Source organism: Schistocerca serialis, chromosome 5, assembly GCF_023864345.2.
Source record: "Schistocerca serialis cubense isolate TAMUIC-IGC-003099 chromosome 5, iqSchSeri2.2, whole genome shotgun sequence".
NCBI classification, from domain to species: Eukaryota; Metazoa; Arthropoda; class Insecta; order Orthoptera; family Acrididae; genus Schistocerca; species Schistocerca serialis.
The window spans coordinates 242,384,294-242,400,054 of record NC_064642.1 but is presented as its reverse complement, the minus strand read 5'-3'; the positions used below and the strand labels follow the sequence as shown (position 1 = coordinate 242,400,054).

The 15,761-nt window shown below is 39.2% G+C and overlaps 1 protein-coding gene across 1 annotated transcript in view; it reads left to right on the top strand.

The window, feature by feature from the left end:
* LOC126481106 (uncharacterized) overlaps positions 1-15,761 on the top strand; it is an 82,678-nt gene that overhangs the window by 32,366 nt on the left and 34,551 nt on the right. The window contains exon 2 of the mRNA XM_050104625.1: positions 4,963-5,150. Within this exon, the coding sequence (XP_049960582.1) occupies positions 4,963-5,150 (188 nt within the window). The remainder of the gene's footprint in view (positions 1-4,962; positions 5,151-15,761) is intronic.

Genomic DNA, 15,761 nt, shown 5'->3' with positions numbered 1-15,761 from the left:
GCAGCTGCTGCATGGCTGGCAGACAGCGCCGCACGTAGAGGATGCGCGTAATTGCGCCGTGGCACTTTGAATGATCGGCGAGTCACAACACCATTAACTATATATTAATTAAGTAGCCATTTCAACTTTTATGTAATGATCTTAGTTTCCATATTTTGTCGATTGAACCTGTAGTAAGCTAGTTGCCCATTCATGTATGTAGTACAAAAACATATGATAGTTTTATTACTATTAAACAAAGAGAGGGGCAAAAGCAAAGGCTTTGTACCTATATCTTTGGATACCAAAGGAGGATTGACGGTTTAATTACTACAAAATTGAGAACTACTAAATTTTATCCTAAACATCATCATTATACACTTCAATGACAGAGCTGTTTTCTTTGGAATCTATTTCAGTAAGAACAGTACTAGTCATAATGAGAATTCGTTTTATTTAGTATGTAATTTATAAGTAATTAAAGGTATTGCTGAAATTAAAACCCAAAAGTAATTACAGGCTAATCACTAAATTACCTAAGGTATCAAAAACTTTGGAACACAATGTTTCTTGTGCATTGATAGAGTGTAGCATCCATCAGGATATCAATTAGGTCATTGTAAAAACACTGTGGCACGAAAACAGCATTAACCAGTGACTAACAATAACTGTCACTTCCGTGCTAACGAATTCCAGTTGCATCCAAATGCCAGTGACTGAAATGTCATTTCAGGCTGCTCATGCAACAGACATTTGTACAGTATTGAGATTGGCACTTCATATGGGTTCCACTTTGAACGTAAGAAGTTACAGTTGGTCCTTCTATCACATCACTTCCTCTCATACTCTTCAGTGGTATCCTGTTACTGTATCAAAAACCAGTGGGAAGCCTCACCATGCAAGATAGATTTTTCTGTGGAGGGCATAGTGAATCATTAGTCCTTCCAGATGTTGACTGTCATGCTGTAACTATGCACAAATTGAAAAAAAGAAAATATCAGATTATTCAACCTTGCCATGGATGATTGTGTAAAGTATGCATGTAACATTTGGTTGATTGATCATGCTATTCATCTCTGTGCTTAGTTTGGGTGGGTGCAAATAAATATATGATATCGCTTTAATACATTGGTTGTCACTGGCCTCTTCACTTTTTCTCAACACATATCAGATAAATGTAACAAAAAATGTTATATGCCCAGCATCTACGTTGCGCTGTTGTATTTGACAACGAATGGCACCGATGCAATATTCTCTATACTTGGCAAATATTCTGTGTAGTTGTGAGTGTGTTATGTCAGAGCTAAGTGAATTTGAAACTGAGGAAATTGTTGGTGCACATATGGTAGGTGCTTCCATAACAAAGATAGCCAACGTCATTTGATGTTTCAAGAAGCACCATATCAAAGATTTACACCACATACTGTGAAAGTGAAAAAACACAAACCACTAAGTCACATTGCAGATGAAAGCATATGTTGAGTGGTTGTGAAGAATGTCACTGAAGAGGATTGTGATGAAAAATAAGAGGATGACAACTGCAAAAGTCACTGCAAAACTGAATGTCACACTTATGAAGCGTGTCAGCACCAAAACAACATGAAGGGAGCTTCATAAATGGGGAATTGCCAGGTGAGCTGGAAGCCTAAAATCACCTATCAGTGATGCAGGTCCCCATAACAGGAAAACATACTGCCGTAGCCATGAAACCTGGACTGTGGAGCAATGGTAGAATGTCATTTGGTCAGATAAGTCTTGTTTCACACTGTTGGCACATGTTGGCCACAATTATGTCTCAAGAGGGAAGTGTGGGGCTGGTTCAGTGATGATTTAGCCCGCCATATTGTGGTGTTCCATAGGCTCCGTGGTTAATCTGCAAAGTTACATTACTGCCAAGGATTGTGCAGCCATTTTGGCTGATCAGGTCCATCCTGTGGTACAAGGTTTTCTTCTCATTGGTGATCCTGTGTTTCAAGATGACAGGGTCCTTGTTCACACAGCTCACATCATCCAGGATTGGTTTTGTGTGAATGAGTATGAATTTTTGCATCGCTCCTGGCCATCACAGTCACTAGGTCTCAATATTATTGAGCCTTTGTGATCTACTTTGGAGGGAAGGTTGCTTGATCACTATCCATGTCCGTCACCATTACCTGAAGTTGCCACTATTTTGCAGGAGGAATGGTATAAGATTCCCTTGAAAACCATGCAGACTACATGTTTATTCATTCCAAGACAACTGGAAGCTGTTTTGAATACTGTCGGATTTCCTGGGGTTTCCTACCTACTCCATGTTAGACATGGTAATGTGTTGTGTTTTTGGTGTTTCCATGTTTTCATCCACCCCCTGTACTTACACATAATTCTGAACTTCTGTCATCTCTATCTCCATTTCCGTTACAACATCTGTGGAACCAATTGCCCTACAATCTGTACATAGCCCAACATGCAGCTGCAGGGTCATTAAAACTTTTCCTTATTATTGGCATAGCACCTCTTGGTAGGTTCCATCTGCCATTTTCCTGTCCAACAATAAACCAGAAAGTCTTATCCACAATTAATATCTCCTTTTAATTTCCTTTCCTCTTTTTTTTCTTCAATTCTTATTGCTTTCTCTTGTACATCTCTTCTGTTAGGTTTCTACTGTTCTTTCCCATTCTTCCCCAGACTGCATAATTAATCATTTTAGACTCTGTTGGTGGCCCAGGCATTTCCTCACTTTCTCTTATCCAGTGATGTCTTGCATTTGATGCCATTCCTTACCTTTTTTCCCCACACAAAATGCCAGTGATCTCACCATTCCTCACATTCCCATTGTTCTCGCTAATGCCCACTGCATATTCCATTAATGTGCCTTCTCCTCCCTCACCCTGCCTCCATTCCACTACAGCTTCCATGCTCTGCTGCTTCTGTCACCTCAGTCAACATATTAGTGTTAGTGGATGTAATATACGGCTACTGTAAATGATTAATTCTTTTTCAGAGTTATGTATTTTTCAAAGTATTACACGTACAAAGACGATTGATACATGAAAAGAACCATAAACTCACAGTGTTTGCATTGTGTCCTCCAGTTGGTGTTAAGAGTGCAGTACCTTGATGGAGTGGCAACAAAGCAAGAAAAGATTTCTTGTGTGTTGGAATATGCATGATATTTTGTAAACCAAGGATTGCATATTGATATCAACAATTTAGGTTCACAGGTTGTCTCTGTAAACAGAAAAGTACCGAGTGTTCCAGATACAGATGTGGAGAAGATGAAGGAATGTTTCATATGCAGTCCAAAAATAAAAATAAAAGTAAATGGTCGACACAAGCCACAAAATTGGAATGCTGCAAAAAACTGTGTGGTAGGTAATGTGACAGTGCTTACATTTGAAACCATACTGCTGCTTCAGCAGCAAAGAAAACCAGGAGATTATGGCCGATGTCTTCAGTTTAGCATCACAATGCAGGAAGCACTTGAGGATGAACATTTCGCTTCCAGTCTGAGTTTCAGTAATGAAGCAATCTTTAATTAGTATGGAAATGTGAATCACCATAATGTGAGAGTGTGGAGCATTGAATATTCTCAATACATTGTGGCACATGAATGAGATTTGCCAAAGGTTAATATTTTCTGTGCTACGTTACAGATGAAGCTGTGTGTACCATTTTTCTTCTGTGAGAAGACTGTGACAGATATCTCTTACCCTGGTATGCTGTATTTGTGGTTGTTCATACAACTGACTTCTGATTCTGATAATTTCATCTTCCAACAAGATGGGACACCACCATTGTTGTAGCATTGATGTCCATCAGTACCTAAATGATGAACTTCTACATCACTGGTTTGGGTGTAATGGTGAAGACGACGTGACTCTGTTGACCTTCCCCCCCCCCCCCCCCCCCCCCCCACCCCCACTCGGTTGCCTGACCTAATGCAGCACGACGTTTTTCCTTTGGTGGTACATTAATGAATGTTTATGTATCCCCACTGCCAAGAATGCTGGAACAGCTCAGAAAGCACTTCAACACTGCTGTTGACTGTTGACAGGTTGTTGCTACATAAGGTATGGTACGGACCTGACTACCACTTGGATGTATGTTATGAGACAAGAGTGTCATTCATAGGACATTTGTAGAGTGCAAGACGCAAACTTGACGAGTATTTGTACATGTAATGCTTTGGAAAATATAGTGCTCTGAAAATGAATGAATCATTTATAGTAGCCCTGTATATTAAACCTCTGTGCCTTCAGCCTTGGTAAGAGTTTTCTAGATATTTCTTAGCTCAACTTGTCTGTCCACTACCTCTTCATTTCGAACTTGTTCTGGTTGCTTCATTGTTTCCTGCTATTGTCATTTTATGTTCACGCAGTTCTCTACATAGAACATCCATTTTCAGAAACTTAAGCTTGTTTTATTTGCCTCAGACAACTAGTGTAGTTTGATATCTTATGTAGCTGAATTTATCTTACCTTATCTTATTGATACTTAAAATGGTCTTTCTTCATTGCCTTTACCATATAGTTTCCTTGTTATTCACAAAAATTTCGTGCACAGCCTATTTCCTCCAATTATTCCTTACTTTCCACCATAGAACCAAACCTGTGAATTTTGGCAGTAACATCTTATCCTCTACCAGTGTTATTTCAATTCTGAACTTTTATAATCATGTTACTTATATGTTCACTGCTAGAAATAATAAAATTCTCCAATTGTGTTTAAAATATGAGGTGGTTTTTGTGTTTATATATTTAAATCTTATCTTATTTGTTAAAAGTAACATAATGTTGCACATAGGCAACTCCTTCACAGTATTTCTGAGCCACATTGTAGAATAACTACATGTCAATCAGTGTCAATCAGTGTAAATAGAACTTAAGTGTGATAACAGTCATGTAACCAGACTGATTAATACTCCAGTATGTATCAGTCCATATGTAGTAGAGAATTTGGTTGCTGATATTTTTTAAAAAATAGTTGGAACTTTGTGGGCAGGTATTCTCATTGGATGCACAGCTACATGGTGAAGATCTGTGTTTATCTGGAACATCAGAGATGGCCCTTGCTGGCTACCTGGCAAATGCAGTATTTGAAGAGACTGCATTACCTGAGAAGCTTGCAGCGGTGAGCAGGTGCTATAGAGCTGAAACATCAAGCATTGCAGAAGAAAGGGGAATTTATAGGTAATTTATTTACATTCTCCACATGTGGAATATGTACTCATTCTGTTTGAAATTGTCATGTTTATCTGTAGTGGAAGAACACTATGATTTGACTCTAGTTGTTACTCCATACAACATGACTTCTGACTATTTAAAATAATTCACCCATCATTATGATAATGTGATGAGTCCACTTCCATGTTTAATATTGGAGTAGACAGCTAATGTATGGTATTATGACATTTTAATTGTCAAACTATTGCCTAAACATTTAGTTACTCCTTATTACATCATCCGCATTTAAAAATAAATTGCATTGACTACTCCAGTTGTGTGGAATGTTCTGATATGTAATGATATTATTTTAGTGACAGAACTCTTTTAAGTTGCATTGCGAGATAAACCAGAAGTCATGTTTTATGCTAGAAAATATTCTAGTCTGTAGCTATTCATGTCTACAATGCTGTGCATTCTTGTTACCACTGTAAAAAACTGGAGACACTCCATTCCACCACAGTGTCAGCAGAAGATTAGCTTCACCAGCAGAACAGCAAGTACACATCTAGAACAACATACTACCACAGATGTCATTTAAACAAATTGAGGTGAAACATGTCTGAAAAACTTAATTTCATTTATTTCAGCTGATGAAATGTTCCTGGGCCTCCATCCAAATGGCTATGTTGAAATTCCATGATGTTACAGTGAGTTTCACTTCGCCAGATGATGTTGAGTGACACTCATTGAAATGTTGCAAGGATTTTCAGCGCAGCCACAAGGATGACCAAGATGATTTCAGCAGCAGTGTACATGCTGGGAAAGCCTATATTCACAAATCATTTATACCATGCCACAAAATCAGTAATATATACAATGTAGGAAAAAATATATAGCTACTTACCAAAAGAGGACACAGCAAATTGCAGACGGGTGTAATTAAAAGACACTTGCACAAAGCTTTTGGCCACAGCCTTCATCAGCAAAAGAGAAACACACACTATTCATACGCACAACCGAGCACACATCATACATACATGTGAGTCGTGTGTTTGTATATATGTATGTATGTATGTATGTATGTGTGTGTGCTTGCTTACGTGTATGAATAGTGTGAATTTCTCTTTTGCTGATGACACTTGTGGCTGAAAGCTTTCTGCAAGTGTCTTTTAATTATGCCTGTCTGCGACTTAATGTGTCCTCTTTACAGTAAGTAGCAATCTATCTTTTCCTACATTTTTTATATACCTACCTGGAGTTTACATTGTTTAATATAATATTTAATAATGCTGTGACTAAATAAGGTGTCGGAGAGTATTTGTCTGTTAATTGCATTTGTTTGTATACTCCAAGGGTTATAATGATAAAAAAAACTTTAAAAAATCAGTTTTATTTAGTATATGATGAATTTGCAATCAGATGATTACAGAATGTTATACAAATAACCTAAGTGCATTTACTTACATGGGAAATGTTGAGTGTTGAACGAATGGGAGGAATAGCTTATAGTGGGTTACGTGTAATTTAGTCATCTTTGCTGCTGACAGATTGATGTGGACAAGAACTTTGAAGTTGGTCAATAGTCTCTCTCTCTCTCTTCTCCTCCCTCCCCCCCCCCCCCCCTTTCCCTCCTTCAAGTATTCAGCACTGTCATGAATCTGAATGAATAGCCATTTCATATTTATTGGTCAGTGACATTCTGTAATAAACTACATAGTGGGATTGATTTGTCTTGTCTTGGTATGAATCCTCACCAATGACACTGGACCACAGTACTTGGCAGTTAACAAGCAGAGGCCACCAGGAGTGGGAGTGACTTTTTGAAACCCTCTATATAGTAACATAGGTTAGGATCCCAGGTATTACAACCTGCAACTGTTCCCTCTGGTGGGTCTTTGTTTGCGATTAGCCAACGGAAGGAAAAAAAACTAGAATTTTAGGGCAGGGATGCTCCATCTCTTTTTGGTCTGAGATGTACTACATGCAATTTAGTTCATTTAGAGATCACAAAACAACACAGTAGCCAAAATATACTGTTTTAATTACACAAAATATGTAAACAGTAATTTTCTCTCCATAAAAAGTTGTAAATCTACTACTCAGTTTTCGAGATATTACACATGTGAAAAGAAAATTAAAATACACACCATGATAAATGTCAAATAAAGTTTAATGAGGTACTTGGCTTTGCATATAATTAGCAAGTTTATTATAATCTGGCAAATGATTTGTCTGAGCCAGCCTTACTTGGACCGGAAGATGAGGATCAATCAGTTTATTATGTACACTTAGATTTCACTCTGTTTGGCATTGAAAATGCTGCTTCACATGGATAAAACTGATCCAGAAAACGATAAAACATATGATGCCACTTTTACAGTGTTAGGATAATATGGTCTGAAAATGGTAACATTTTGACCATAACCAGTTACTGTTGCCAATAAATATTTTATTATGGTCAAGGCAGTTTTTAATTCAGTTTTAAAATGTTCTCAAAAATTAATATTAAGATAGTTTTCTTTACACTCACTAATTTCCAAAAGTTATGATCATTATATTCTGATGTCAAGGGAAATGCCATTTTGAAGTTGAATTATTTCCTCTTCAAATTCAGTCCCACTACAAGAGAAAAGAGTACTCATTTCACTTGAAATATCTTCCACATCCAGTTTTTGGAAAGGCCGAGTTATGAAAGCTAGAACAGGTTATGTTGCCTTGAAATCTGAAAATTGGGTTTTAGACTCAATCTTCGGTGCTATCAGGTGGGGCATATACTTTTTTGTAGCTTCTTGGTCTAATGACATGTTGTCATGTCCTGACACAGGACAGAGGGAAATTAGGGGTTTGTGGTCAGTCTGCAGTTTCCAAGGAGTGAGGAGCAAATGCAGAAAGACAAATTTCCCGTGAAGGCAGGTTGATGACTTGGATCAGCGCCTGTCACAGGGCATCTATGAGAGATGCGGATTTTGGGACTTGACAGGATGCTTGCAGCAGAAGATTCATGGAATTCAGGGATCTGATTAACAATATTTATTTGTGATCAGACTAAATACTTCCTACACTGAAGACTAATTCTAAACATTAGAAAAAATAAAGGTGGCAACTGTTTACCAACAGAAGTCAGTGTCTGTAGCCACAGGGGCAGATGCTAACAGAAGTAGCAAACACTAGCAGCACAGTAAGTACAAACTTGAGAGTAGCACTTCCAGTGAGGAAAACAGACATGTCAGAACTTATCGAAGTTGACCACAAGCTACCTGGAGATGCTGCCTCAGTGTTCTGACTGAGGACTCCCTGTGAATACAAAAACATGGGTTTTTTAAATAATCATGGCAGTGCACCATTTCTCCCTTCTGTAGATGACGCGACAAACCTCCAGCATTTAACAAGATTTGGCCAATCTGGCTAATCATTCAGCACCTCCAGGGCGCCTCTCGCCAACCACATTTAGATTTGTCCCCTGTTCCTACTCGGTAGTTATGGATGATTCTGGATTTTACATTAACAAACTCCAAGTTTGGTATCAACATTGTTCAGCTGAAAGCTAAACATCACTAACACTCCTATTATGGTCAGCAACAACAGTGTTACACATCACTTGGCCCTGCCCTCCGTCCTTCTGTGGGTGTGGTGTGGTGTAGTGTCACTCTAACCTGTGTAAACCCACTGACACTGAAGTTCTCAAGAGCAAGTGTTAAGATTGCTGCCTCTGCTAAGATGTGCCTTTTCGTGTCCGTCTTCTACAGCGAAGCCTTACAGCAGTGTCTAGGTGGTGGATGGAGTTACCAGTTATTTTCTGAAGTGAAACTTCTCCTCTGGAACAGCTGTCCAGAGCGTCTGCAATTTGCACAGCTCTAGTGTTACTATATATCTGTGGTAACCTAAATGCTACCACTTTTGCCTGCTCTCTGCATTGTGTCTCTGATTTCCTACCTTGGAGTACCCGTGTCGGCTCCAAGTAGCTATAAACGTAACAACGTAAAAGTCAATATGTCATCTCACCCCACAGGAAAAATTTGTTGACAATTATGTGGCGACAAATTTGTAATCTGGCTTCTATTGTAGATAAAACTTATTAGCTCTAGGAACAACATTATAGCCATTCTTGGTTAATGACTAAAGTTCTCTTCACGATTTGCATTTTGTATAGCTCGTATTTCACTTCACTTTTTCACACATGTGAATATCAGCATAAAACACAATTTCATTTTTAACTACACTTATACACAAATAGATACATAAATGTAGAAGCATCATCATAAAACATTGGTTCATTTTTCATGAAGACATACATTAGATAGGATATAAATTTAAATCATTGGGTAATTAACTTTTCGCCCTTTTTTACATTACAGATACAAATACACAACAATATAAAATATTTTTCTCTCACTTTTGTTTGTACATTATATATACACATCTATATTTATTTATTTGTTTATTTTTCTTCACATCACTTATACATAAACATATCAATACAGCAAATTACGTATCATCATTACAATAATAAATCTGAAAGAAAACACACAGTCTTACAAAATTCTTGTTTACATTTCATTTATATGATTCACAACAGTAACTTCTTATGTACTAAGGGGAGTTTCGCAGTGACCTGCATCATCTTTGATCTCTGCGTTGTGATGCCATAGGCAACACAGCTCTTTCCTCATTGCATTTAAATGTAACAGAGCCTTCATCGTGCTCTTCACTATTTCCTCTGCTTGACCTGTCTACTATGAATGCATGTCATTTCTGACCCTTCACACTCTGCCACAACAGTCATCACCCCTGCCTTTCCACAAGTACTTAAGGGAATCTCTAAAGAATTTGCAGCATCTACACAAACAACATATAAACATCATGGTAAATATTACAACTCCTAGGGAAGACCAGAACAAGTAATGGTACTAAAGTATTTCTGAGAAACTATGCTGCTCTTGGAAAGATCTCTCTTCCTCTATTTCAGTAACTCAGAAATGTTCCTCTTTTCCTTATTTGTAATACAGCAATCGGTCTCCATATTTAAAACTGGCACTATGTCTTCACTGGCCACATTAATTCTTATTGTCTGTTTGGACTGTATGAGCACTGGAGTTCCATACCATGTACATTTTTCATAAAATGTTAGTCTCCCTGTACATTTGACCATTACATCTGTTGGCTTGTTGTCCTTACACAGAATTGTCAAGCCTTCTTCCTTTGGAGCAACAAATGACCATTGGTTCTGACTCAGTGGAGTCCAAATACTATCGTTTAAGTTCACAAACTTCTTGATACAGTCTTTGCGAATTTGCCTTATGGATTGCAGCATCCTTGCTCCACATGTTTTGTGATCATATGTGGACACTGAAAAAAACTTCCATTTACAAATTTTGTGAACGCGATCTATCTCTTTACACAACAGATCTTCGTTGCTCATTTTTATGTAGTGCAGCTTGGATTCATCAAATGACAAATAATCTTTTCCTGGCTCTATGTACATAAATAAACCTTGACTATCATCAACTTCAAAAGTTAGGGGTAATATTTTGTACAGATTTTTTTTTTTTTTCCTACTAATGGTACATTCACTACGTAACCCCATATATGGCCAGACATAAATGCATCAACATCAATTATGCATAATAACTGGTACCCGGTCTGTTCTGTGAGAGCAATTGTGAACTTCTTGTCTTTAATATCGTCCTGAATTAAATCCAGGTATTTGCATTGGATTAATTATATGAAGTTCCAGTATTCCTTTCTGAGCATTTACTATGGCAGTAATTAGCATCTCATATTCCCGTTCTAACTCATTGTAAATTGATACGAACTGTATCAACTGTTCATTAACAGTTGAGATCAGAGCTAGGCGCTGTATCTTTTGATCAGTGCTATTAGTATATTCATTCATGTACCTATGGAGCTTTTCCATGTTTTTAACAATCATTTCCTCATTACGTGCAAGGGTAGCTGATTTGAAATAGGAGGCATCCTGTTCATCTAATGTTCCAAACAACATTTTACTAATTTCACCCATAAAGTTTTAGAATTAAGACACATCATTTCCTCATCCGAAATTCAGGAAAAAGTTCTATTTCAGTAGAACTGCTATAACCTATCAGCATGCATGGTTGAAATTTTGATTCTATTTAAACGAATCACCACATTTGGGCCCTTTGTCCTTTCTACAGTGTATGGGTCATGCTACTGTATCTCTAACTTACAGCTTCTGGCCCTTCTAACACTTTCATTGTGCAATAAGACTTGATCATATGTTTTAAAATCTTTTGGTTTCTGGTGTCTGTCATAATACTCTTTGTTTTTCTCCTTACACTGTGTATTGCACTGAAGCGACAAAAAAAACTATTGTAGGCCTGCGTATTCAAATGCAAAGATATGTAAACAGACAGAGTACACTGCTGCGGTCGATGATGCCTATATAAGACAACAAATGTCTGGCACAGTCGTTAGGTCAGTTACTGCTGCTACAGTGGCAGTTTATCAAGATTTTAATGGGTTTGAACGTGGTGTTATAGTCAGCACGTGGGCGATGTGATGCAGCATCTCTGAGGTAGCGATGAAGTGGGGATTTTCCCGTACAACCATTTCACGAGTGTACTGTGAATTTCAGGAATCTGGTAAAACATCAAACCTCCAACATCCCTATGGCCAGAAAAAGATCCTCCAAGAACGGAACCAATGATGACTGAAGAGAATCATTCAACTTGACAGAAGTCCAACTCTTCTGCAAATTGCTGCAGATTTCAATACTGGGCCATCAACAAGTGTCAGCGTGCGAACCATTCAGCGAGACATCATCGATATGGGCTTTTGGAGGTGTAGGCCCACTTGTGTTTTCTTGATAACTGCATGACACAAAGCTCTACACATCGCCTGGGCCCGTCAACACCGACATTGGACTATTGATGACTGGAAATATGTTGCCGGGTCGGACGAGTCTCATTTCAAATTGTATTCATCGGATGGACATGTACAGATATGGAGGCAATCTCATGAATCCATGGATCCTGCATGTCAGCAGGGACTGTTCAAACTGGTGGAGACTCTGTAATGGCGTGGGGCATGTGCAGTTGGAGTGATGTGGGACCCCTGATACTTCTAGATATGACTCTGTCAGGTGACTCATATGTAAGCATTCTGTCTGATCACCTGAATCCATTCATATCTGTTGTGCATTCCGGCAGACTTGGGCAATTTCAGCTGGACAATGCGACACCCCACACGTCTAGAATTACTAAAGAGTGGCCCCAGGAACACACTTCTGAGTTTAAACACTTCTGCTGGCCACCAAAGTCCCCAGATATGACCATTATTGAGCATATCTGGGATGCCTTGCAGCATGCTGTTCAGAAGAGATCTCCACCCCCTCATACCCAGTTCCCTCCAGCACTACTTCAAACATTATTCGAATCCATGCCATATCGTGTTGCGGCACTTCTGTGTGCTCTCAGAGTCCTTACACAATATTAGGCAGTTGTACCAGTTTCTTTGGATCTTTAGTGTATATTCCGTGTCACACTGGTGCTGCCTCATTTTCTCTTTTAATTCAAGTGCATAATCATCATAATTATGAGAAACACATGCAGGATCTCTCTGCAATATACCCAATATGTTGCATGCTCTGCCGAAAAATAATTCATGTGGTGTATAATTCGTGGCTGGCTCTACGGGGCATGGTATTGTACATGATACTGGGAATTGAAGCCATTCGTCCCAATTTCATTGAGTCCTGTTGGTAAGTTCTAAAGAATTCTCTTATATTTTGGTGTGATCTTTCCAATGAATGCTCCATTTAATTGGGAATGGTAACAGTATGTCTTTACACTACCTATTAATCCTTAACAATCTGCACACTCTCTTTAAGTGTCACTCAAAAAATTGCTACTGTTGTCACAGAGTATTACTAAGGATATTCCAAACTTCCATTATTCTTTGCACAAGGACATGAGCTATTGTACCTGTATTCTGCTTTTCTATCAGTTCGTCTACAGTTAACTTTGTTAGAGCATCCTGGAATGTTAGTATACATATCTATTATTTCGGTCTTTTATTGTCAATGGACTGTTGATATCAATATCACAGCTGTGATTCTTCAATTTCTCCAGGCGTATTTTATGACAAAATAAATCTCGGGTGAACAGCCTGGTACGAGTGTGCATAGGACACAATATTTCGGCAATCAACCACATTGCCATCATCAGGTGCGCTGATGTACTGAGCAGCAGTGGCCTGGGCGCCATGAATTTATAGGAAAATCCCACTTGCGCTCCTCCCTCAGGCACTTCCGATGAGTCGATATGCTCCGTGCCCCGCGCGCGGTCCAGGTACAGCGTCAGTTCTCCCGCCGCCTGGGCACTGCATCCTAGCTCTTCTCGTTCAGGAGGGTCTGCCAGCACTGTTCTCGTCATTCTTCCCTCCTCCCCCGAAGTCGGTACACTCTGGAAATATCCTTTTTCTTCTTAATCCAGTTGATCACGGGTTCCCGCGCCTTGCTAAGGATGTAACCGCTGTCACGATTTAGTTGTGGCTCCCTTACTCTGATCTCTATGGCTTCTTTGATGACACAGTTCCAGTATTAGGAAGTCTGTCTCAGGACTCTAGTTTGGTCATAATCCATGCTGTGGAGATCCGACAGGCAGTGCTCAGCGATTGCCGACTTACTGAGCTGTTGCATTCTAGTGTGCTGTTTATGTTCTCGGCATCGGTCCTCAGTGGTACGAATGGTCTGCCCTACGTATACACTACCACATTTCCAGGTATCTGATAAATCCCTGATTTACATAGACCAAGGTTGTCCTTGACATTACCAAGAAGGCTCTTGGTTTTGCTTGGAGGACAGAAGGTGGTTTTCACTTGGTGTTTACATAAAATTCGTCCATTTTTTCTGGATAAGGCCCCACAAAAGGGAATAATAGCTAAGGCCGCCTCCTCCTGAGGTTCATCCTCAGTTTCTGCAGGTGTGGCATGTAGAGCCTTCCGAATTTGCCCGTCCTTGTAACCGTTCCTCCAAAACATGGTCTTCAGGTGGTCCAATTCTTATTGGAGACTGTTCCTGTTGGAGATGGTGTGAGCTCTGTGTACAAGAGTTTTGAGCATGCCATTCTTTTGTGCCGGGTGGTGGCAGCTATCCGCATGTAGGTACAAATCGGTGTGCGTCTTCTTCCTATACACGCTGTGGCCCAAAGTGCCGTCAGTTCATCTTCTAATCAAAACATGTAGGAAAGGGAGCATCCCAACTATTTCGATCTCCATGGTGAACTTAATATTCTCTTGTCTGGAGTTGAGATGTGTGAGGAAGTGGACCGTACGCGGGGCACGGAGCGTATCGACTCATCGGAAGTGCCTGAGGGAGGAGCGCAAGTGAGATTTTCCTATAAATTCATGGCGCCCAGGCCACTGCTGCTCATTACATCAGCGCACCTGATGATGGCAATGTGGTTGATTGCCGAAATATTGTGTCCTATGCACACTCGTACCAGGCTGTTCACCTGAGATTTATTTCATCAATATCACAGCTATCAAACTCTCCTTCTGGTGTTGGTGTTATAACCAATTGAATTTGTGTGTTATTGTGCATAATTTTTTGTTTACAGTTAGTTCATTTTCTGATGTAGTCCTCAAATTCCTTTTCCGTACTGGCCCACATTCGGTATTTCCTAATTTGTTATGATCCCTTGATGGCCACCTTTGGGTGAGTAATCGAATTCCTGCATAATTTCTGGGTTTTCTTCAGTGGTTCTCTCCTGTTGTTGGTCTTCCTTGACTACCAGCACTTCCTTGCTTTCATTTGCCCCTGTTTCTGTACCAGCTGATTCTACTTTCCTTATCCTTCACAATACCTTTTTTGTATACAATTTCATAATCACATTCCTCCAATTTCAATCTGAACTTCATTAAGTGTGAAGATGGATTGATAATATTTCCGACCCACTGCAATGGTTTATCTCTATTGGTCCATAATGGACAGGGGATATCAGCCGCTTAAGTAATTGTCAAAGTCAATGAAATTCACCAACAGCCGTGTAACTTAAGATGTTATTTTATTTTGAAGGCTATTACTTTCAGCATTTCATTATACCATCTTCAGGCCCCATACTCATGTCTTCAAATAAACAAAAATGTCATATAAAGCCATAAATCTCTGATGTTGTGAATTCAATCATTACACTAGTGCTTCATTCGAAGACTTGATAGCAACTGAGTTACCATTTCACATAGGTAACACATCTGTCTATTGGTACCCTGTTTACTTCTCCATTTCTTCAGCTGTGTACTGTTGTTTACTGTCCCCTGTGAACAGCTCAGAGAACCTTGAACTCCACTGTGTTTGCACCTTGCAGATTCAGACTCTGTTTGTGGCTTTCTAATGTCCTGCCACTGTGTATTTGCACTTTGCGCTTCCATCTCTGTACACAGTTTGACGGGCCTACCCGCAATCCACAGGGTTCCTTTGTCATAATAAATTACTACACCATGCTTTGTAAAGAAGTCTGTACCAATTAAAGCAGCCTAGGGAATATCCAATTCCCCTCCTATCAGATGAAACTTATGTTTCAGTCTTAATTCCCGATCTATTCCAAGATTTGAAATTGCCGTCTGGTATGTATGTATGTATATATATATTCTTGGACT